At 39.7% G+C, this 24,717-nt stretch overlaps 1 protein-coding gene across 1 annotated transcript in view; it reads right to left on the bottom strand.

The window, feature by feature from the left end:
* Nucleotides 1-618: 618 nt before the first annotated feature.
* The window catches only part of Vwc2 (von Willebrand factor C domain containing 2), a 166,658-nt gene continuing 142,559 nt past the window's right edge, over nucleotides 619-24,717 (bottom strand). Inside the window, exon 4 of the mRNA XM_075944320.1 lies at nucleotides 619-1,106. Coding sequence (XP_075800435.1) covers nucleotides 955-1,106 — 152 coding nt within the window. The 3' untranslated portion in view covers nucleotides 619-954. The remainder of the gene's footprint in view (nucleotides 1,107-24,717) is intronic.

Below are 24,717 nucleotides of genomic sequence, written 5' to 3'. Positions count from 1 at the left end.
CTCTGTCTGTTATTGAGGACAGACAACTACGTCAGCAAGCAGTATCAGTACACTGACAAGAGTGAGATGCCTATAGCATAGTTTGTATTTCAGGTATAAGCTTGTTCAGGAATTTGACTTTCCTTAACTATTCTCCAGAGAATTTAGGGAAACCCCCACATGCACACACAGAATTCTTTACAGCTGCAGCTTCATGGGCACTAACACAGATGTCCCAGCCTTCCTCTTCCTCAGGGAATGAATTCAAATCATGCTTAGAAAAACAATAGGTGATGTGAATGAAAATGAAATGCCCGAAGTGTTTGTTTATGGACTACTATGAGAATTGAAAATGTATGAGCTAGCAATCTTTATACCCACATTTCCCAAACGACTAAGGGCGAACTGATAAAAGAAATGGATTATTAAATATGGAAGCCTGTTTATGTGAACTAGAATGTGTCCTGGGCCAAGCTTTAGAAACACAGCACTAGTTAAATTGCAGTTGAACAGGATTCTTCTATAAAGCAGTCATTATTTTCTGTTGTCCCTTAACAGCGTACAGTTATTTCATTGCAGGGGTAAAAGATTCCTGGTACCACAGCAGCCTCTGTGATGTAATGAAGGCTAACACAGTGAGACGGTTGACAACAGCATTGTTTAATATAGAAGACTCTAATAGAGGGATTATAGAAACACATTTAATAGAGAATAGTGAACTTTAGTGTACTTACTGTGAAAATAGCACATTTATTTAGAGAGGGAGTTTATGTCCAAAGTTCTTATTGATGTTTTGAAATACATCCATTTCTGTCTCTTGCTGTAATTGTTACCAAGAAAAGGAAAAGTACCAACCATTTTCCTTGACTCCTTATCAAAAGTCTTCTGTTTTTGATTGATATTTCTCAGAGTCATCTAGAATGTCACATTAGTAAAATATTCTAGAAAAACATGAGAGTTTTTGTATTGTGAAGTCTACATTTGCCTGCATTCGTGTCTTGTGCACATGGCTTGCCGCTCGATTCTCCAGGTCCCCTCCTCGTAGGTGCAGTGGCATATGGTGCATTCGTCGGTCTTCACCTCTCTGCCAGCTGGGATGACAGCAGTTTCTGCAAAGCAGTTTGGGCCTGAAATGCAGAAAAATGTTTCACACTATTGAGTGAATAAATGTATAATGTATAAGTTAGGTAGTTAGCACTGAAGAGTGTTTCATTTATCCTCTTATGAAGGACAGTTAGAAAAGCCAGAACTAGAAACACAAAGAACACTTTTTTTTTCTGAAGTGAAACCAAAGTTACTTAAAATTTTAGGACAAAACATTATTATTGTCATAAGTAGACTACTCCATTTGGTGGGGGCCTTTTCAGAAGTCACATCTATAATCATTAGATTTAACTAATGCTGTGAAATAATTACCTAAGAAGCTTCAGAAAACCAGGCTCACTCTTCATGGCAGTTGTAGGAGAGAGAAACAAGAAAACAGTCATCCCACAACTTTCCCACATGTATTAAAACATCAGGTGTGTCACAATGACCAGGATTTCTGTTCCATTGCTGGCTGCAAGCCCCAACAACAGAGTTCTTTAAGTTATGGGGCCAAAGAAGTAAGTCCCTAGGTGATGATAATGCATATCTGAACACTACAGTTAGAGCAACACCCCCAGGTACTGTACAGGGATATATCTTCCACTGTCATTAAGAACCAAGAATGACTGCAATTCTCGCTTGTAAAACCAAGTAAAAGCTTAGCACAAAGGTGTACCGTCTGTGCTTAAGTTTAGGTCTAAATTCAAGGGTATGAAAAATGAGCAGGAAAAATATTTCCAGTATGTGTTGAAACTAATGCTGTTATAAAAGATTACTTAATTGAGCCTCAGGGAAAAGGCTTTTAGGTCGGATCTATTCATCAATGGGCACTTACCTTCCACCACTTGGAGACAACTAAGGGCAATAGCAAACCAGAAGGTGCCATACATTTTTCCAAAGAAGGGAAGCAACCAACTGTCCTACCCAGCTTGAAACACGTGATCCACAACAATGACTAGCATGTACCCTAGGGGAACAACAGTGGCAGACATACTTTGATGGTAACCCACAGCTCTCTAATAGTACTTAAGGCCCACTCAACAAGAGGGAAATCATGCCTAGTACTGGAAACCTAGGGCTAGTGAAGCCGTAGACTGCAGAATTACTGCAGAATGGCGCCCAGATGTGTGGACAACTGAATCCACTGAAAGCCTGAGAAAGCTTGGGAAAGAGTAAAGCATGTTTTCTTGGTAGCTGCCATTTCCGGGTTCTACTCCGCTTGCTAGAGGCAAGCAAGCGCTCTCATCTAAGAGAGGCTTCCTGACTCAGCTTCAGCTGCAAAACCCTGCAGCTCTTAAGAGGTCCTGCCACGAAACACTTAAACGGTGTTGATGAAAAGCTTAACGCATGCTTTTCGGTTTTCAGCCGTAGCAGGAAAAAAGCTGCGCCGTTTAAAAATGCCAGCTTTCTGGGCTGTCCTGCCAGGGCAAACTCTGACTCTTTTACGCAGGCGGTTCGTGCGGTTTGCAAGCACAGGCTGCTGAAGCTCGTTTGCTGGCATGGACCTTGAAATGCCATAGAGTTGTGCAGATGCCTCAGCGAGAAGCTATGCTCCCCTCTCCCGGGCAGACGCTAGAGCTCTGCTCTCTGAGGCAGACGCGATGAAGCTCTGACCCAGGATGGACGTAGGCTAGAATCTCCCTGGTAAGACACCTTGTGGGCTACACAGATTATAAGAAATGAGCTAGTCCGGGTGCGAGAATTAGCCTAGAAGAGGCTAGATAGAAATGGGCCAAGCAGTGTTTAAATGAATACAGTTTATGGGTTGTTATTTTGGACATAAGCTAGCAGGCGGCTGGGGTGCTGGGGACTGCTGAGGGGAGGAAGGCGGGATTGTACGAGTCAGGGGATTCGGGGAAATAGCTAGAAAACCCACAGTAATGGCTAGACTGGCTCATAGGAACTCACAGAGTATGAACCAACAACCAAGTAACCAGCATGGGACCAATTTAGGCCCTTAGCATATATGTGACAGTCGTGTAGCTTGGGTTCTTTGTGGAACCCCTGTTAATGGGAGCAGGGTTGTCTCTATTCTGCATACTGGATTGCCTTGGCCAGTCTGAATACAGTGGAAGGTGTCTGGTCTTATGACAGCTTGATATGCCCCTTTCTGAGTGAATATGGAGGAGGGGTAGAGAAGTGGGAGGAGAGGAGGGAGGTGGAGATTATAGCCCGGATGTAAAATAAATAAATTAATTGAATAAAAAGTTGTAGATTCGGTTTTATTTTCTCTTTGTTTTTTTTTTAGCTAATTAATTTTTCCCAGCCCAATCACATTTTCCCTTCCTTGTCTCCCCCAGTCCTTATCTCTAACCCACCCCTAATCCACTCTTCCTTTCTTTTCAGAAAGGGCAGCCTCCCATGTATATCAGCCAGCCATGGCAGATCAAATTGCAGTAAGACTAGGCATCTCCTCTCCTATTCAGGCTGGACTAGGCAACCCAGTAGGAGGAAAGGGTCCTAAAAGCAGGCAATAGAGTCAAGAACAGCTCCTGCTCCCACTGTTAGGAGCCCCACAAAAGACCAAGCTATGCAACTGTAATATTTGTTCAGAGGGCCAAGGCCAGTCCCATGTACCTCAATCAGTTGGTGGTTCAGTCTCTGTGAGCCCCCATGAGCCCAAGTTAATTGATTCTGTTGGCTTTCTTGTGGCATCCTTGACCCCTCTGGCTCCCATAATCCATCCTTCCCATTTTTCTCTAGGATTCCCTGAGGTCTGCCTAATGTTTGACCCTGTGTCTCTGCATCTGTTTCTGGGTGAAGCCTCTCTAATGACAATCTGGCTAGGCAATGATGTATGAGTATAGCAGAATATCATTAGGAATCTTTCTTTTTCAGTTTGCTTTTTGTCAGTCATGTTTGGTTCTGTCCAGCCTCTGGTTCCCAGGGTCCCTCTGATAGTATGGGTCTCAAACTGGATCAGTCATTGGCTCACCACTCCCGTAATTTCTGTGCCACCTTAGTCCTCACATATTTTGTAGGAAGGGCACATTGTAGGTCAAAGGTTATGTGGTTGGGTTCAGGTTCCAGTCCCTTCACTGGAAGTCTTGCCTGGTTACAGGAGATGGCTAGTTCAGGCTCTGTCTCTCCCATTCCTAGGAGTCTTAGCTTATAGATCCTGAGAGTTTCCATTGAGCTCCGGTCTTGTCCTCCTGACAGCAAATAGTCATGGCTCAGATTGACATCTACTGACTTTCTGTTAAGAATATGCATGTAGCTGGGCGGTGGTGGCACACACATTTAATCCTAGCACTCGGGAGGCAGAGGCAGGCGGATCTCTGTGAGTTTGAGGCCAGCCTGGTCTACAAGAACTAGTTTCAGGACAGGAACCAAAAGCTATGGAGAAACCCTGTCTCAAAAAATAAAAAAAAAGAATATGCATGTATCATCTTGCCCTAAACTTATTTTAAATCTAAGACTTTTCTGCATCCAGTAGCGTTGCTCAAATGCCCTAGCCCTCTCTATATATAGCCTGTGCACGCCTCTTCTCCACTGTCAGATGAAACCCCAGTGTGGGATAGGGCTATGTGTGGACCTACCTCAGAAAAGTGCCCCCCACCATCACAGTGCACCCCCCATGCCAGGTATACCATGAAGTTACTAATTTTTTCTTTCTGTTTATTACCTTTACAGAATAATCTGCTTTTTGTTCATCCTAATATCATACTACAATTGCTCAGAGTGCCTGTATCCTGAGAGAGTTACTCGGAGGACTCATCTTCAAAGTAATATGAGATTGCTGGCTAACACGTGGTCATAGACTAAATAACCTCTTCATGCCATGGTGGCCTCATCCACCAAAGGGGATAATAATATGCTATGGAGTCTTGTTATGTGCTGTACACTCCTCTTAGTTATTCTGAAAATGTCCTTGCCTGAATTGCTTTTTCTGCACAGCGTTACTAGTCCTTCTTAGGCTCTTATGATTAATAGTTTACTGTAGTAATATGGAGCGGCGGCGGGGCTGCGTCCCCAACACCCCAACCGTCTGCTCGGCTAGCTTATGCCCCGAAATAATTACACGGACACTGTATTCATTTAAACACTGCTTGGCTCATTTCTACCTAGCCTCTTCTAGGCTAACTCTCGCACCTGGACTAGCCCATTTCTTATCATCTGTATAGCACCGGTCTTACCGGGAAGATTCTAGCCTAAGTCCATCCTGGGTCAGAGCTTCATAGTGTGCATCTTCCCTGGAGCGGGGAGCATGGCGTCTCTGCTGAGGCGTCTGCTCCTGAGAGGAGAGCTGTCGAGTCTGACCTCACTTCCTCTTCCTCTCAGCATTTTGTTCTGTTTACTCCTCCCACCTATCTTCTAACCAATGAAACGGGCCAAGGCAGTTCCTTTATTAGCCAATGACCTTCCTCCATCATTTCCCCTTTTTCGGTTTAAACAACAAAAAAAAAGGCTTTAACTTTAACATAGCAAAATTACATATAACAAAACAGTTATCAAGTAAAAATTACAATAATCTTTATCATAACTAAGGAAAACTATAACTATAACGGACTTTTCTTAACTCCATCAAAGACTCCAGAAAGATACAATACTACCTAAGCAAACAAGAAAAAAGCAACTTTTAAAACTCTAGAAATGACAGAGACATCTCGCCGCCTGGACAGTCACCCAAAGTTCCTCTGTATCGTTGGGGCATCCATCTTCAGCCTTCAGGCCCATGGTATCCAGCAGACATTTCCATAAAGCAGAAAAATTCAAAGTCAGTTCAGTCACTATCTGTTGTGTCCTGTAGAATGTCTCGCAGACTCTTTCATGAATCAGGAACCCCGAAAGATCATCTCACCTTTAGGCAAGTTCAGTAGTCCTCTCTCTGTGGGTTCTCTGTGTCCAGTTTATGCAATAGTCCATGCAAGGGCAGTTTCTTGCCCAAATGGCTATCAAACTCCATAACGAGCCTCTTCAATGCCCATCTTCCTCTTGAAGTAGATTGGTGCTGCCAGGAGCAGATGTGTCTCATTGTCATGAAAAGTCCTCAGTTATTAAAACATTAAATGTCCTATTCTGTAATCTTTGAAAGACATGAAGAATGTCTATCTAAAATATATATCTATATATCTAGAAAATATAACCAACATGACTACAAGCTTTACTACCTATATTTCTTAATTATACAGTACATATTTAAATGAACTACATAATCACAATACCTTAATCAAAATCAGAAACACTTATACATATAACAAAATTGACCTTAAATCTCTATCAATAAAGCAAAATCTATACTAATTCAAATTATTCATATCTATATCATATCCCCCTTTAAATGTAAAAGAACATTTATAAACTATATTTGGGAACATGGGCGCAGTTATTTCTCTCCAAACTGCTTCCTGCTGAATGGGGTCTTTCATGATATAACCTGTGTGCCAGTTTCATCTCAGTTGGCAGATGAGCGAAGCAATTTTCTGAAGGTGTTCACACCAACCCTTCAGGAGGACGTGGTCTATCATACCACATCGGGATAAATGCAATCCACAAGGTCTGATCCTTTGTGAAAACAAAAGAAGACCCTCTCCAAAGCATCATATCCTTAGACCCAAGTTCTGTAATCATACCCTCATGATATCCATTCTGGTTCCACTTGGCAGCCCATATAATGAAATGTCTCTCTGTACTTAGCTCCTTCACAGTTAAAAATTTTAAAGAAAACACAATGTACATAATCCAGACTCTCTGTGAATTTTCCATTTTTACGTGGCTTATTTTTCTTTATTTCTTTTAATCTTTTAACTATCTGTACTCTGTCTCTTTAAAGACTTTACCTTTTTTTTTAAACCACTAACTTTATCTTTATATTCTTTTTCTTCTCTCTCCCAAGCCTACGTACATTCATCCAACAGTGTGACTCATTTAGTGGTCTGAATCTGTCCTATTGTGACTCTACAATTTTTTACTATCCAGGAGCACTTTTGGTTTGCACCTTTAAATCACTAGGCACTTAAGAATCGAAGCTGTGATATTCCTAGGTTAACTTTTTGCTTTTTGAGCGTACATCTTTGACCTGGAATAACTCTTTAGACCAGGCTGTCTTTGAACTCTCAGAGATCCGCCTGTCTCTGCCTCCCAGGCATTGGGATTAAAGGTGTTTGCTACTACACCTTGAACTCACAGAGATCTGTTTGTCTCTGCCTTTTAGGCACTGGGATTAAAGGCGTGTGCTACTACACCTTGAAGTCACAGAGGTCTATCTCCCTCTGCCTCCCAAGTGTTGGGATTAAAGGTGTGTACTACGACACACAACAACTCTCTTCCTTTTTTTGTTTTTTGCTTTAAGAACTTCAACTTTCAGCTTGCATATATTTTTAACACACTTTAAACCATTCAGAAATTTTCTCTGTCTTTGAATCTCTCTTTACTGTATATCTCTCTTTTTCTGACCACATGAGTCTTTAATTTACCAAGCAATCTCAGTAGGACTAAAGGTGTGGCTTTGCCAGCTAGATGTAGCCCATTCCTTAAATTTCCAGCCTCATGGCGTTTCAAGGTCCCTGCCAGCAAGCGAGCTTCAGCAGCCTATGCTTGCAAAACTCATGAACTGCCTGCGTAAAAGGGTCAGAGTCTGCCCTGGCAGGACAGCCCAGAAAGCTGGCATTTTAAACGGCTCAGCTTTTTTCCTGCTACAGCTGAAAACCGAAAAGCATGTGTTCCGCTTTTCATCAACACCGTTTAAGTGTTTCGTAGCAGGACCTCTTAATGAGCTACAGGCTTTGCAGCTAAAGCTGAGTCAGGAAGCCTCTCTTAGATGAGGCGCTTGCTTGCCTCTGGCAAGCAGAGTAGACCCAAGAGATTGCCACAAGAAACATATTTTACTCTATTCTTTTCCAAGCTTTCTCAGGCTTTCTGTGGACTCAGTTAGCCACACGTCTGGGCGCCATTCGTAGTAATATGGGGCTGCGGCGGGGCTGCGTCCCCAACACCCCAACCGCCTGCTTGGCTAGCTTATGCCCTGAAATAATTACACGGACACTGTATTCATTTAAACACTGCTTGGCTCATTTCTACCTAGCCTCTTCTAGGCTAACTCTCGCACCTGGACTAGCCCATTTCTTATCATCTGTGTAGCACCGGTCTTACCGGGAAGATTCTAGCCTAAGTCCATCCTGGGTCGGAGCTTCATAGTGTGCATCTTCCCTGGAGCGGGGAGCATGGCGTCTCTGCTGGGGCGTCTGCTCCTGAGAGGAGAGCTGTCGAGTCTGACCTCACTTCCTCTTCCTCTCAGCGTTTTGTTCTGTTTACTCCTCCCACCTATCTTCTAACCAATGAAACGGGCCAAGGCAGTTCCTTTATTAGCCAATGACCTTCCTCCATCAGTTTACCTTCTTATATTTATGTCACTCAGAGATTTTAGATCTATATTTGTTAATGTTTTTCTCAATTCAGTGAAATTGTATTCTTTGTAATGGTCAAAATTTGCCTGGTGGTATCAAGAACCTCAAGCTGCTTTAAAAAAGTCATTTCTCATTTATCTTCCTATTGTACAACTTTTTAAAAAGAGTAAGGAAATTATTTCTTTGTTTTCTTTCACAAAAGTATGGTTTTCTTTTAATTTTACTTAAAGTCTTATCTGAGCTGTTGAGCCCATATCAGAACATGGGAGCTGTCTTGTTCTTCCTGGTCCCAGTGGGGGCATTCCTCACTGTGTGTTCAACACCTACTCTGCTAATGGACACTTTGAAATTGGTCCCCAGAAAATATGCAGTGCGTCTGCACTTGGGGTATGTTGTAATCTTATGATTCAAGTGAAGAAAAAAGCATTTAAATATTGGGAACTTATTAGTGAAAATAATATTCCTGGAAAAAAAGAAAAAGCTAACTATAGTACCAACGGTTTATGAAAATAATTAAGAATATGCAATCCTAAAGGAAGGAAGCACCATTTATATTATTTCATGTAGGAAAATTTTTCTTTTATACAATTGTAACTAGAATATTACATCATTTGTCTCCCTTTCATTGCTAAATTAATTGCTAAGAAAAGTACTGGCTCAGGGCTTCCTGGAGGCTCAACTTCTGGGTGCAGAATCGACAGGCTTTTAGAGTACCAGACATCCATCTCTCATGGCTGCAAATAACAAGTAATTCTTCTTGCTCAGAACTCAGTGGTGATATACTTTATTAACTTCGGAGAGGCATTTCATGTTGACCAGTTTCTTTATCCTGTTTTGGTAGAGGGTTTCTCAGAGCACATGTGTCAGGCAGCCTCAGGGGTGTGCTTGTATTATGCCATGTCACTGAAGCAGTGTAGATGCAGAGTGTAGTTCAGATAAACTGCATCAGTGTAGACTGCTCTGGCTTGGAAGTGACTTGAGCATGTCCCCACAGGGCATTAGGAAAAAAATGGTTTCTGATATGGTAACAGTAGGCAGAACTTAATGGGAAATGCCTGCATCACTTGGGAGTGTGTCCTTGGAAGAAATTAAGGTTGTTATGGTTGGCACTTCAGTCTTTCCAACCCAGAAAGCAAGACCTGAGCAGCTTTTCCAGCTTCGTATCTGATGATTTGGTGCTTTCTCATGTACACTGCTGACAGTATTGCTTTCCATCATGAGGTGCTTACCAAGGGCCACAAAGCCAGTATACTCTCCTTGGACTCCATGAGTACTTGGTTGTATTAATGAAAAATCAGTTAAGACACAGACCCTTAAAGAATATATGAGACTGTCTTTTTACATGCAAAATAACTTAGAATAGAGGATTATTTTTATTATTGTTTTTTAAAGGTAACTTTTACTTAGAATTGTATGCCATGTTGCTGTGTTTTCTTGCTTCAGATATTTGATTTATGACACATAAATTAAGAGCTACTATTCTTGTAGTTTATAAACCATTTTTTATCAGAATGTAATAAAAGTTTTGGTGAATTATATCAGCTTTACTAAAATTTAAATTTAATAACAGGTTCCAATTATTGAAATTTTCCATAGTTTTTATATTTCAAGAAGCAATGTATAAAATCACCAAGTTTTTTTGTTGTAGAATATGTGTACACTGTATGGAGATGTATTTCTGTGATTGTTGTTATAGAAAGCTGAATGATCAATAGCTAAGAAGAGGTTAATTGGGAATTCTGATGACAGAGAGGACTCTGGGGAGAAGAGAGGTAGAGAAGCCAGCCAGACAAGGAATGATTTGAACACACAGAGAGGGATAAAGGTAAAAGCCATGTGGTAGAACATAGATGAATAAAAATATGGGTTAATTTAAGTTATAAGAGCTAGTTAGGGACAAGCTTAAGCTATAGGCTGAGCTTTCATAGTAAGTCTCCATGCAATATATTGGGGGCTGGCTGTTGGTACAGAGAAAGACTCATTACTCTTGGCTTCCCATGTGTAGGCTCGAATATCCAAACAAAGCATCTGAGAAAGCTAAGACAAGTTCTGGACATGGAGCTAGATACGGATTTCTTTTTTTTTTTATTGATAAAAGGAGAATAAAGAAAAAAAAACAAATTTCACTGAACTGAACAGAGAATTCTCAACAGAAGAAGTTCAAATGGCCAAAAGACACTTAAGGTCGTGCTCAATTTCCTTAGCAATCAGGGAAATGCAAATCAAAACAACTTTGAGATATCATCTTACACCTGTCAGAATGGCTAAAGTCAAAAACACCAAGGATAGCCTTTGCTGGAGAGGCTGTGGAGGAAGGGGTACCCTCATCCATTGCTGGTGGGAATGCAATCTTGTGCAACCACTGTGGAAGTCAGTGTTTCGGTTTCTCAGGAAATTCGGGATCAACCTACCCCTGGACCCAGCAATACCACTCTTGGGAATTTACCCAAGAGATGCTCTATCACATGTCAAAAGCATTTGTTCAACTATGTTCATAGCAGTATTATTTGTAATAGCCAGAACCTGGAAACAACCTAGATGTCCTTCAATGGAAGAATGGATGAAGAAAGTATGGAATATATACACACTAGAGTACTACGCTGCGGTAAAAAACAATGACTTCTCGAATTTTGCATGCAAATGGATGGAAATAGAAAACACTATCCTGAGTGAGGTATCCCAGACCCAAAAAGATGAACATGGGATGTACTCACTCATAATTGGTTTCTAGCCATAAATAGGGGTCACGGAGTCTACAATAGGCGAACCTAAAGAAGCTAAGTAAGAAGGTGAACCCAAGGAAAAACATATAGTTATCCTCTTGGCTAAGGGAAGTAGACAAAATTGCCAGGGAGAAAAGTGGGATCTTGGGGGTGGGGTGGGATGGGGGTAAGGGGAGATGGGGAGAGAAAAGGTAGAAGGGAAGGAGGGGGGACTTGGGGAAACAGGAGGATCGGGATAAAGGAAGGTTGGATAGAGGAGCACGGAACCACAATTCTTAGTTAAGGGACCCACTTTAGATATGGATTTCAAATCCTGCAGTCTCTCAGGTGGGCTCTTGGCCACTACCTTTGGGCTTGAGCCAGCCATCAATGCCATGTGCTAAGCTGAGCTATGACTGACATGGCATTTTAAGATTTGCCTCACATGGTCCGAACACCTGCAGGCAGTTAGTAAAGCCAGGTCCAGACACACTTTAAAAAGTTACAGTATATTTAAAAATGTGCTTAACTGCTGAAGAAAGAAAAAAATGGGTATAGACATTCAAAAAATAGTTTAAAAATAATAATGTCTTTTAAGAAAGGGTAAAGTAATATAAAAAGTAAGCTACATAAAGATGGGAAATGCACAGGGTGCCTGGATTCTGTATGGTACTTTGCTGACTTTGAATTTTTAAATGCTAATGTACAAAAAACAATTGCTTCTGAGAGACATTGGATTATGGAAACTACTATATTAAACTAAACTATATATTTTAGAATGTTTTAACTTTAAAATGGAAGTCAGAGAAGATGTAAAAGTTATAATTCTCTTAAAATTAATGAAGATCAGATTTGATTGGAGGAGACCTCCTAAAAATCTTGGCTAAAGACATTTAAAAAAAAGAAACCAAGAAAGACTACATGACAGGTGACATATATGCTGAACCCTTTACATGGGAATAGCTATGAAACAGGATGAAACGTGATAAATCTTGTTGGCTAGAGTCCTCTTGACTTACAATTACATGCCATCCTTTCATAGAGAATTGGTTATACAGTAGAAATGGATGTGTAAAGTTGAAATATGCCTTTTACCTGCTTAACCATATAATAAATGTCACTTTTAACTGACTTGTGCACACTAATGAAGACACGTAGCTCAGGTAATCCAGCCTCTCAGAGTGCCTTTGTAGCAGTTTCCTCAAAATTCTGAATCCATAACAACTTTAAAGCTGCTAGCTGAGATAGTCCAGCCTTACAGATTATCCAGCCAGTAAACTCTACACTTTACCATCACACAGAGGCTAAACAAAAAATAATATAGCAAAAGCCATATGGTAGAATGCCGATTAATAAAAATATGGGTTAATTCAAATGATAAGAGCTAGTTAGAAACAAGCCTAACCTATAGGTTGAGGTTTCATAATTAATATGAAGTCTTCATGTCATTATTCTGGAGCTGGCTGGCAGGATAGAGAAAGACTCATTACAGTTTTTATCTTTCAGATGGATCTTTCTGAACATTTGTGTCTGCAAATGTATGTATATATATATATGTATATATATAATATTTTCTTTATTAAGCATAGTAATTAAAGCCTTCTGATTTTGTATTTTTTATCAAGTGTAGTAATACAAATCTTCAGACTTTTGTATTTGTAGATTTAAATCAAACCAAACAGTTGTAAGTAGAGGAGAGAGCTGTGACACTTCACTCATTATTCCATAACAGTTGTTTTATGTGTAATTTTAGAGCAGTATGAAAAGGGTAGCTGCCATGGCATGATGTGTACATAGATCTCTGTTAGTTTTTTCACTTCTGGGGTTTTGTATAGTACCACCATTACCTCAGTTCAACTCCCTAGGGTCCCTCACTCCACCATCATCCTAAATTCATGTGCTCTTTTTATTAATAACAATATGAGCTCTATTAGTGTTGCCTGTTGTAATGTGAGCAGCAGGCTGCTTCCCGCCACCCGGCTAGCTTTACCCGAAATAATTACATGGAAACTGTATTCTTTTAAACACTGCCTGGCCCATTAGTTTCAGCCTCTTAATGGCTCGCTCTTTCATATTGATCTAACCCATTTCTAATAATCTGTGTAGCCCACGAGGTGGCTTACCAGGGAAGATCCTAACCAGCGGCTGTCCGGAGTGGGAGAATCATGGCGACTCCTACTGACTCGGCTTCTTTCTCCCAGCATTCTTCTGTTTACTCTGCCTACCTAATTTGCTGTTATATTAAAGGGCCAAGGCAGTTTCTTTATTTAACCAATGAAATCAACACAAAACAGAAGACTCCCACATCAGTTGCCCATATGTGATGGGTGTGGTGCCATATACTGAGGCATGGGCAACATTCCCCCAAGAAGGGTGATGTTTTCTCTTTCATCAACCATTAACTGCTAATACCACCAAGAGTGGGGGTCTCTTGGTGGTTTCCTATTCATGCCAGAAGTTTGACTAGTTTGAGCTTATACAGTACTGGTGTCATTAACCACAGCTCCTGTGAACTGATGTGCAGAAGCTATGGAAAGCTCAGAAATGTGCATTTCATATCTGTCCTCTTTATCTGTCATTCTTTACTCCCACTATTCTATGATGTTTGCTAAGTCTTTGAAGATGGGAGAGGTTAATAGAAATGATTATAGGTGAGCATTCAGGAATTTTTATACTTGGTGCTTTGGTCATATATGTGTCCCAGTATTAAATATGATCCACTAATGAAACACTAAATCTGTGACTAAAGTTGAAAGCAACCCAAACATATGGGTACAGACATAAATATTTGGAAGACAGTTTAACAGCATGTTCACTTAACATAGCATCAAGTTCTCCCTAAGATCAGCCTATAGTTGTAGACTTATGATCAGGTTTACAATATAAATACCATCTGTGGAGCAGGACATCATCTCATCTCCAATCATAAAGTAATTGGTTAGCTCTATAACCATAGGCCACCATAGTACCAGTGGGCAAATCTTGCCAGGCAGGTCAGTGTTGTATGTAGCTTGCACATTTCACACTGATTGAGACCACTGATGACTTTCCTTCCCTCAAAGCCTGTACAACACCTTCTCATACTGTTAAGCAAGCCAGAAGGGACAGAGTTTCCTGGTCAATGAAGTTCCATGGGTGAACAGACCTACTCCCAAATGACATGGGCTACTAGATGAAAATCTCAGGTACCCACAGGTTACCTCCTTACAAGTTACTGGTGAGTTGAGTCCTCAGCAACAACCAAAACAAAAGTGATTTCCACTGCTCTTGATTGTCCACCATAACTAGATGCTACTGAGAAAGACACCACTTATCTTGTATGCAGGATGTAGATAATAGTTTTCTACAGGAACATAAAATTTTACATTCCACCAGAGCCCTGTTTATTTGCATTCTTAGGAGCCTTTGGCTTTGTCCCATGTGTTATCTTAAGTCATTCTGAAAGAGAATAGTGCACCCCCAAATTTGATTTTTGTTCCTTTAATGACTGGTAATCGCCTTCATCTATTTTCTTTTAATCCATTTTGAAGTTCTATTTGTAAGAAAACACCTTGTTTGAAGGCTGTTTTGTCATTTTGGTAAACTATCACCTATCACCATTACAGACTATTTCAGTTAATGTACATTGCAAACTTTATGGTAACTAATGAAAAATGCTAAGAATAGGGAGAGTAACATATGTACTGCGGAGCCATAAAATGATCAGGTGAAATCACAACATACAGAAAAGAACTAGAGACAAAAACAGAAACAAAGAACAAAACAACAGATAGAAAAGAGTAGCAAATGTCACAGATATAAATAAATATGTAAAATAATAGAAATTAGCCCAGTGAGTGTTTAATAGGCTTAATATATCAAGAAAGCACAAGAAATATATGAATCTCTTATTATACTTGTAGCAAACATGAAACCAGTGAGGACAGAGGGACCGACCAGAAGAGTATCAGCCATCCACTGGGTATTGCTGCCTTCTGTTCCCATCATTCATCAGCAAGAGAATACACCTTTTCCCTTAAAAACATTTAGAATATTCACTAAGATAAACCAAGTTATAGACCAAACAACACTGATGTTAGATTCCCCCTCTCTATGCTATGAATACGTTTTATTCCCATTGGTTAATAAAGAAGCTGCTTTTGGCCAATCGCTTAACAGAATATAGCCAGGCTGGAAAAGATACATAAAGAGAGTAGACAGAATCAAAGAGCTTCTGTGTAGCTGCTGAAGGAGAAAGATGCCTGCCCTAGAACCTTACTGGTAAACCATGAGCCTCGTGGTAAAATATAAAATAATAGGAATGGGTTAATTTAAGATATAAGAGCTAGCTAGAAATATGCTTAATCAATTGATCAAACAGTATTGTAATTAATATAGTTTATATAGTTTCTGTGTGATTATTTCATGTCTGGGCAGCCGGGAACTGAATGAGCAGTCTCAAACTACACAACATACTTTAGAAAGTTGAAGAAATTTGGAAAATCATACTGTAAGTGCAGTTAGGTCACATTGGAATTAAATTAGCTGTCATTAATGGAAAACAACAGAAAAACACCAAATACTTGGAGATTATGCAGCATACAATAAGAATAGTTTATCTGAGCTAATAGGAGCTCACCAACTCCAGCCGGACTGGGAAGGAACAAGCATAGAGCCAAACTAGTCCCTCTGAATGTGGTTGACAGTTGTATGTCTGGGGCAGACTGAGGGGCCACTGGCAGTGGCACCAGGATTTATCCCTACTGCATGTACTGGCCTTTTGGGATCCTATTCTCTTTGGATGTATACCTTGCTCAGCCTATATGTAGTAGGGCAGGCCTTGGACCTTCCCCAAAGCAATCCTCTCTGAGGATTGGATGGGAGTGAGGGGGAGAGTGTGTGGAGGGAATGGGAAGAGGGGAAGGAGTGGGAACTTGGATTGGTATTTTTTTAAAACCTAATAATTTTTTAAAAAAAAAAACAGGGTGCTGGATAAAATACAAAGAGAAATTTAATAATACTTTAACTTAAGAAACAATGAAAACACTTAAAACCTGCAAGATAGCAAAGTCCAGAAGGGAATTTACAGATTTAAATACACTTAAAAAGAATTTTAAATAAATTAAGTTTCTACCTTAGAACACTGGAAAAGGTGGAGACAGTTAAACCAAAATCAGCAGAAATAGAAAAAAATGAGTCTTCCAAAATGTGATACTGAAACCTTTGGCTATGCAGGATCAGAAGACTCCATCTAAATGGCCCACTTTACACAAACACTTTACACACTTAGAACACTGAATTCAGATATCAAGATGGACCTTGCTTCATGCTTCCATAGTACCAGTAACCATGATGCAAGATTTCAAGAGATGGGGGGCAGTTAAACAGTCCTTCCCAGCAGTGACATCTATCAACCACAACAATGACCAGCATGGCAAGATATCCAAAAAATTTCAATCATGGAATTCATATGTTTGTGGTAAACAACAGGTATCTAATTTAACTTAAGGCTCACCTTAAGTCAGTTGGGAGGAAAACTGTGTGGTACTAAAACCTAACCAAATATTAGGTCTAGTGAGGTAGGTCATAGATCTTAGAAGAGAACCTACTCCTTCCTCTTTTCTAGACCAGCATAATTCCTAACAATATCCAAATATTTCCTTATGCAGATTAGTATTGCTATCACCCATTCATCAAAAGCTTCCCTTATAGTAAATGGAGGCCAACACTGAAAACCACAATAGGACACGAAGACACACCAATGGACTGTGAGGAGCTCAGGTCCAGTTATTTATTTTTAAAAAAGAGAAAATATGAACTGAGGTGGTAGGGATGGGGGATATGGAAAGAGTTTTAGAAGGGGGAAAGAATATGACCAAAGCATATTGTCTGAAAAAATTTAAAAATAAAATTTAAAAAACAAAGAGTACATTAAAGATAGTAAAAGAGAAATATAAAGTAAGTCAGTAAAGAAGGCTGACTCATTAGAGCACTAGTCAAAGGGAAGCAGAGTTGTCTCTCAGTTTTATTTATTTATTAAAGATTTCTGTCTCTTCCCCACTACCGCCTCCCATTTCCCTACCCCCCCAATCAAGTCCCCCTCCCTCGTCAGCCCAAAGAGCAATCAGGGTTCCCTGCCCTGTGGGAAGTCCAAGGACCACCCACCTCCATCCAGGTCTAGTAAGGTGAGCATCCAAACTACCTAGGCTCCCTCAAAGCCAGTACGTGCAGTTGGATCAAAAACCCATTGCCATTGTTCTTGAGTTCTCAGTGATCCTCATTGTCCGCTATGTTCAGCGAGTCCGGTTTTATCCCAGTTTTTTAACAAAGCAGACCTTTAGAATTCTGGGAAAATTATCACTCATAATCACCTGATGGAAAAATATAAATGAATTAACAATATTGTTGTCTGTAATTGGACTGTGGTACTATAGTCACTTAATGGAAAATGAATACCCATGTGTTTAGCTGCATTCATAGGGAGGAAAATGGAAAGAATAACCATAATCCTAATTATTTAATATATAATAGATAATCTTCTTAATCATTTATTTGCTCTGCAATAGGCAAAACAACTTCATAACTGTGGAAAGTACATTCAAGAACTATAAGTATTAATTGCATCATATGGGTAATAAGTACTGATTAATTATGTTATTATTGACTTGGCCTAGATAACTGATGATGGCTAATTCAAATATGATTCTATCCTATGGCAGTAATGCTTTCCTTCCTCAGGGATAGTTGATAAACAAACCTTCAGAAACTGAACTTTTCCTGTGCTGGTCTGACTTCAGGATGGAGGCTCGATGGTTGTGGAGGTTGTTTATAACGTCTGGACTGCACTCACAGATATGCTGATCTTAACTGATGCACAGTGATATGACCTACATGCTAGTCTTACTCAGAATCATGTGCAGACACTTAATGATAGGGTGACAGTATTGGAGCAGGACCATGTCAGAACAGGGTTGGATTATGAATGCCCTCAGGACTGGGCATATCTTACAGAAGGGATTCACAGAGCTGTTGTGCCTCAAAGTACCATTCTGGTACAGGTATCTACAAGGTACAAGGAACTGGACAGCAACTTGTTCTTGGACTTTTATGCCTACAGAACTGTAAGAAAACATGCTCTGATGTTTCTAAATCATTCAGTCTGTAGCATCTTACATTATTTGTTTTTATGTTTATTTATGCAACGTACATGTGTATGGTGCTAGTGGAAGCCAGAAGAGAATCAGATATCCTGAAGGCATGTGGGTTCTAGGACTTGAACTTGGGTCTTCTGGGAGAGCAACAAGTGCTCTTAATGACTGAATCATCTCTCCAGCTCTATAATGTTTTGTTATAGACACACAAACAGGCTAAGACACAGATATCAAGGATGGAAGGGCCCAGTAGCACTGTTAGCAGAACTCACTCTTGGGCGAGTGTTCTTTCTCCCTTTGTATCTACCAGTGTTTCTAGAATAGAACTGGCATGGAGAGTCTGCTGTACCCTGGATCCCAGCACAGAGTAGGCCATGGTAGTGCTTCCTCTTGGCTTGTTCTAGCCTGTTGATAAACTATACAGGGGCTCACAGATCCCAAATCAAGCTGGAACCTTGGGAGAGGATTGGAACTGAGTACTTTCCTGCTATCCCTGTCTCCAACAGCACTACCTTCCACAGTGATAGTCATCAGTACTCATCACAGGGCAGAATCCACAAGATCAATGCAGCCCCACCCCTGACTCTAGTACTTGGTGTTCAGAGTGTGTTTAAAACCTTTTTTGAAATCTTAGACTCAAATAATGAACTGCCATTCTGAACATCCTGCTAAAAACCACAAACCTGTTGATATGTATACTACTAGTATGTTTTAGATTTTTACTACAATAATTCATGAAATAAGGCACATATATGGCCTAGTGTGATAGCAGATGTCTTAAATCTCTGCAGTCAGGAGGCAGAGACAGGTAGATCTCTGAGTTCAAGCCTGGCTTACAGAGTGAGTTCCAGTACAGCCAGGGCTACATAGTGAGATTTTTTCAATATATTTTTATTATCATTAATTATTAAATTTTAAAAATTATATTACTTACCTTCTTTTCTCCCTCCAACAGCACCTACTATGTCCCATACTCCTCCTTAATTTAATGGCCTTCTTTATTATGTTATATATTATATACATACATACACAAATATATATACATACAACTTTCTGTGTACACACATGTGTATATGTACCTACTCCATCTACTTTTAGGTAAATATAGAATGATATAATTCCTTGAAGCCTTATAAAACATTCTTTATGTTATTTGTCCCTCCTTCCCCACTCTTCTGTTTTGACCTTCCTCCCCAATCCCCAATTAGGGCTTCCTTCTCCCAATTTTAGTGGTGAAAACATTCACATACTCAATTCTTAGAAAATATACATAATATGTCTCACTCAAAAAATGAAGAATGAAAAATATATATTTTTCAATTTAAATATGTAAAAGAAATCATTTTTCAAACTTAAAATGTTATCTATTGAATAAACTGGATACAGATTTCATTAAACAAACTAAACAAGGATTTTTTACAAAAAGCCTACCTTTTCAGAGCCTTAGTCATGTTAATAAATACTGACACTCAGAGAAGCAAACTTGGAGTGTGGAGCACTTCCTAAACTTATTTGATCATGAAAGCCTGCATTCGTAAGTATATATTAGTATTTGGGGGACATGTCTATTTCACAAATGGGTCAATAAAGCACTTGTAACATATGTAACTGACTTCTTTGGCTTGTGCAGAGCTGAGAGACACACTAGGGCATGAGCAAGCTCCTTTACTAACACAGACATAAGGGCTTTCATTGCCCAGGATAAAAACAGCAACATATGCATCAAGCTGCCACACAACTCCAGGGACCCGACATTACTAAGTTTGAAAATCTCTTTTATCCCCCATTCTGGCCTTAATTCCTATATAATTGAATAAGGTTCCAGTTTTTATTATTGCTAAGAACACTTAGAAGTTATGGAGCCCTCTGATGTGGACTTCTTGTCCTCAATACTGTGTTTCTGAGATTTGGTCTCTCTTTTGCACTTAGCTGCATGGATTTAATTTTCATTCTTACATGTTCTGAAGGAGTTCTTTATCTGGCACATTACTGCAGATAGAACTTTGAAATAAAGTCATGAAATCATTCTCTCAGATTAGTTCTTTCAACTGTTGCTTTACTTGTTTCAGAGCTATGCTCTGGATATATGATAATTTAGAAGAGTACCATCTTCCACTTTGAGTCTTGCATGTGTCATTAAAAGAAAAGAAACACCAAAGCAGAGCTTTCAGAGGAGCATAAATAAAACAAGTCAGAAAGTATAAACAATGAGGGGATATGAGGGGCCTCTGGTAAGCTGTGTTCTTATTCCAGTTGATGGAAAACATCCCTATGACTTTGAGTCATTTTTAGTAAACACCTTGAATATTCAGGTATAACTATATTCCAATTTGGTTATTACTTAATATGTTATTTAATATGTTACATCCTTAATAGCCTACTACAGTGGCATTCCACCTGGCCAATGACTGCTTTGTTGGCTCCAAGGTCAGTGGATGCAGCTTTCTTATCTTGACTATGCCCTCAGTTTCCATGCCTGCTGCCAGACTGACACTGTTGGTGTGAAATGTGTCTGTGCAGAAGAATAGGAGGGTTGTACTGCAGGGGTTGGCCAAAAAGTGGAAAACTGGCATCTCTCTGTCTAAGAACAAAGATCTACCCAATGGGGACATGATGGAAAGTGGTGGTCCCAAGATGGTCTTTAGGGTGGACAGCTGAGCGGATGCTAGTGACTGAAGCGAAACGATGGTACTACAAAGTTGAGGACTGTGCTGAACAGTATTATCTATGTTGTTACTAAATTCCATACACTTCTGCCCACTCTGGTGGTCACAGTTGGGGTGGGAGGTCCTTCTCTCTATGTGTTGCTTTTATTGGTTAATGAATAAAGAAACTGGATTGGCCTATAGGTAGAACTTAGTTAGGTGGGGAAAACTAAGCTGAATGCTGGGAGAAAGGAGGTGGAGTCAGAGAGAAGCTTTGGAGCCACCACCAGAGACAGATGCTGGACAGAACTTTACCCAGTAAGCCACAGCCACATGGTGATACACAGACTAATAGAAATGGGTTAAATTCAGATGTAAGAGTTAGCCAATAAGAAGCTAGAGCTGATAGGCCAAGCATTGATTTAATTAATACAGTATCTGTGTGGTTATTTGGGGTCTGAGGGAAATGAATGAGCAGCCTTCTACCATACACAGTAATATTTGTTTTGTTTCCACTGTGAGGTGAGTGTGTTCAAGGTTGTGGATTGTTTGGTAGGTTGAGCTGTATCATCACCATTCTTCCACCAGGTGACTGCTGAGGTGGTAGAGGTGGCAGAGGTGGCTGTGGAGGACCAGTTTGAACTTTGAACTGGCTTTTGAGTCATGGGAGGATTATATACAACTAGACTTCCATCTGGATTTATGAAGGGCTGACCTGTCTGTGGCTTGATCAGAATACTGCCAGGTGGTATATCAGTTGCTTCTGAGGGAGGCAAAAGGAAGCTAGTGTTAGGAGATGCACCTTGCCAACTGAGGTCACCGTCAAAGGAAAGAGAACTGTGAGTGCTGACTGTCGGGTAGATGACGGGTGCGCCTTGAGAAGGTTGGCTAGGAGCTGAACCTGGGAGACGCTGTTGGGTGTGAGAGAGAGCCTGTATGATCCTACACTACCTCAAGACTCGGATCTTTTAAACATATTCTCATCTGGTTATCATCGTTGTCAAAGCTAGAGTCCTCTCTTTTAAAGATGTATATTTCTGAAAGTCTTCACTCTTACCATTTCTGCAGTGAACCATGAGCATGCCTAACAAGTGACCTTTGAAATCTCCATAGGAAGTATGGGGCCCCACTCCTCCAGGACTATGATAACACTATGAATCTGAAAAACACCACCTAAGGATCATCTTTGAACTACAGACTGCTCAGAATAATTTTGAGGTGGCTAGCTGAGATAATCCAGCCTAACAGATTAGTCTACCCAGGACTTGAGACAAGCCCTTCACTTTCCCATTATGCATAGACTGGACAAAAAATGATAGAGCTGCCTCTTTCGGAACTTGACAATTAACCCAAATATTTTTTCAGGATCCCCTAAAGATACTGTTACCCCCAGACAGCAGGAAGTAAATTTAATATGATGCCTACATTCTCAAGTGGTGGAGTGGGTGATATTTGGTAGCAGTCAATGGATTATGGATATTTGTCATTATTTAGGGAATTAGTTACAAGTTATTATTAGCAATAGTCAGGAAAAAAGCTAAACAAAGTTTTTTTCCCAGATGTTTCACATTCCTTATTTCTTTTTTTGTTTTATTGTTTTTATTGAGCTATATATTTTTCTCCACTCTCCTCCTTTCCTCCCCCCTCACCTTCTACACTGTCCTATGATCCCCATTCTCCCAATTTACTCAGAAAAATCTTGGCTTTTTTCTATTTCCTATGTAGATTAGACCATGGATGTTTTAGGATCCTCTTTGTTGTCTAGGTTCTCTGGGATTGTGAATTATATGCCAGTTTTTTGTTGCTTTATGTCTAAAAGTTACTTATGAATAAGTACATATGATATTTGTCTTTCTGGCTCTGGGTTACCTGACTCAATCTGTTGTTTTCTACATCCATATATTTGTCAGCAAATTTTAAGATTTTTTCCGCTGTGTAGTACTCCATTGTGTAAATGTACTACATCTTCTTTATCTATCCTTTGGTCGAGGGGCATTTAGGTTGTTTCTAGGTTCTGGCTATGACAGAAAATAGTTGAGCACATGTCATTGTGACATGATTGAGCATCCTTTGGGTACATACCCAAAAGTGGTATTGCTGAGTTTTGAGGAAGGTTGTTTCCTAATTTTCTGAGAAATTGTCATACTGATTTTCAGAGTTGCTGTACCGGTTTTCACTCCACCATCAATGAAACGGTATTCTTTTTACCCCACATCCTCTCCAATATAAGCTGTCATCAGTGTGTTTGAATTTGGCCATTCTTACAAATGTAAGATGGAATCTCATAGTTGTTTTGACTTTTATTTTTCTGATGACTAAGGATGTTGAGCATTTTTTAAGTGTCTGAAAAGATTCATCTGTTGAGAGTTCTCTGTTTAGGTCCGCACACCATTTTTTTTTTGGATTATTTGTTCCTTTGATGACAAATTTCTTGAGTTCTTTGTATATTTTGGAAATCAGTCCTCTGTCCAATGTGGGGTTGATGAAGATCTTTTTCCATTCTGTATCCTGCTGTTTTGTATTGTTGAACATGTCCTTTGCTTTACAGAAGCTTCTCAATTTCAGGAGGTCCCATTTATTAATTATTTCTCTCAGTGTCTGTGCTACTGGGGTTAGATTTAGGAAGTGGTCTCCTGTGCCAATGTGGTCAAGTGTACTTCACGTATTTTCTTCTATGAGGTTCAGTATGGTCGGTTTTATGTTGAGGTCTTTGATCCATTTGGACTTGAGTTTTGTGCATAGTGATAAATATGAGTCAATTTTCATTCTTCTACATGTTGATATCCATTTATGCCAGCACCATTTGTTGAAGATGCTTTCTTTTTCCCATTTTGTATTTTTTGATTTCTGTCAGGTGTTCAAAGATGTGTGGATTGATATCCAGGTCTTTGATTTAGTTCCATTGGTCCTCCTGTCTGTTTTTATGCCAGTATCAGGCTGTTTTAAGTACTGTAGTAGAGCTTGAAGTTAGGGATTGTGCCCTCCAAAAGTCCTTTTATTGTACAGAATTGTTTTGGCTATCCCGAGTTTTTTGCCTTTCCATATAAAGTTGAGTATTGTTCTTTTGAGGTCTGTGAAGAATTTAGCTGGGGTTTGATGAACACTGCATTGAATCTGTAGATTGCTTTAGGTAAGATTGCCATTTTTAGTATGTTAATTCTACCTACCCAAGAGCTTGGGAAATCTTTCCATTTTCTGATGTCTTCTTCAGTTTCTTTCTTCAAAGATTTAATATTCTTGTCATACAGGTCTTTTACTTGCTTGGTTAGAGTTACTTCAAGATATTTTATGTTATTTGTGTTTATTGTGAAGGGTGATGTTTCTTTTATTTCTCATTCTATTTGTCATCTGTATAAAGGAAAGCTACTGATTTTCTTGAGCTAATTCTAGTTTTCCTTCTAGTACTTTGTGTACAGCTGGATTTGTGGCTATTTCGGGTTTAAGTCTTGAATCATTTCTTTCACCTGTTCAGTTGCTCTTTCTTGGTTTTCTTTGAGGGATTTGTTGGTTTATTTTAATTTTTGTTTGTCTTTTCTTTCATTGGAGAGAATTTTTCATTTCCTCTTTAACAGCTTCAAGCATTTTCCTCAAGTTATTTTTTAGGTTATTTTCTTATGCTTCATCTGTATTGGGGTGTTCATGTCTTGTTGTTTAAGAGTCACTAGATTTTGCTGATGTCATTTTGCTCTTTGTGGTGTTGAGTGTGTTCTTACCTTGTCTACCCATCTTTTCCTCTGAATGGTGTTGTTGGGCCCATGTGTCTGGTAGTCACTCTTCCAAGTGCCAGTGGATTCAAGGCTTTGATGTTTGCTCTTTATGGTAGAGTCAG

Source organism: Microtus pennsylvanicus, chromosome 12 (assembly GCF_037038515.1).
Source record: "Microtus pennsylvanicus isolate mMicPen1 chromosome 12, mMicPen1.hap1, whole genome shotgun sequence".
NCBI lineage: Eukaryota > Metazoa > Chordata > Mammalia > Rodentia > Cricetidae > Microtus > Microtus pennsylvanicus.
Note: the sequence above shows the minus strand (reverse complement) of the source record. Positions and strands in the feature narration are given on the sequence as shown.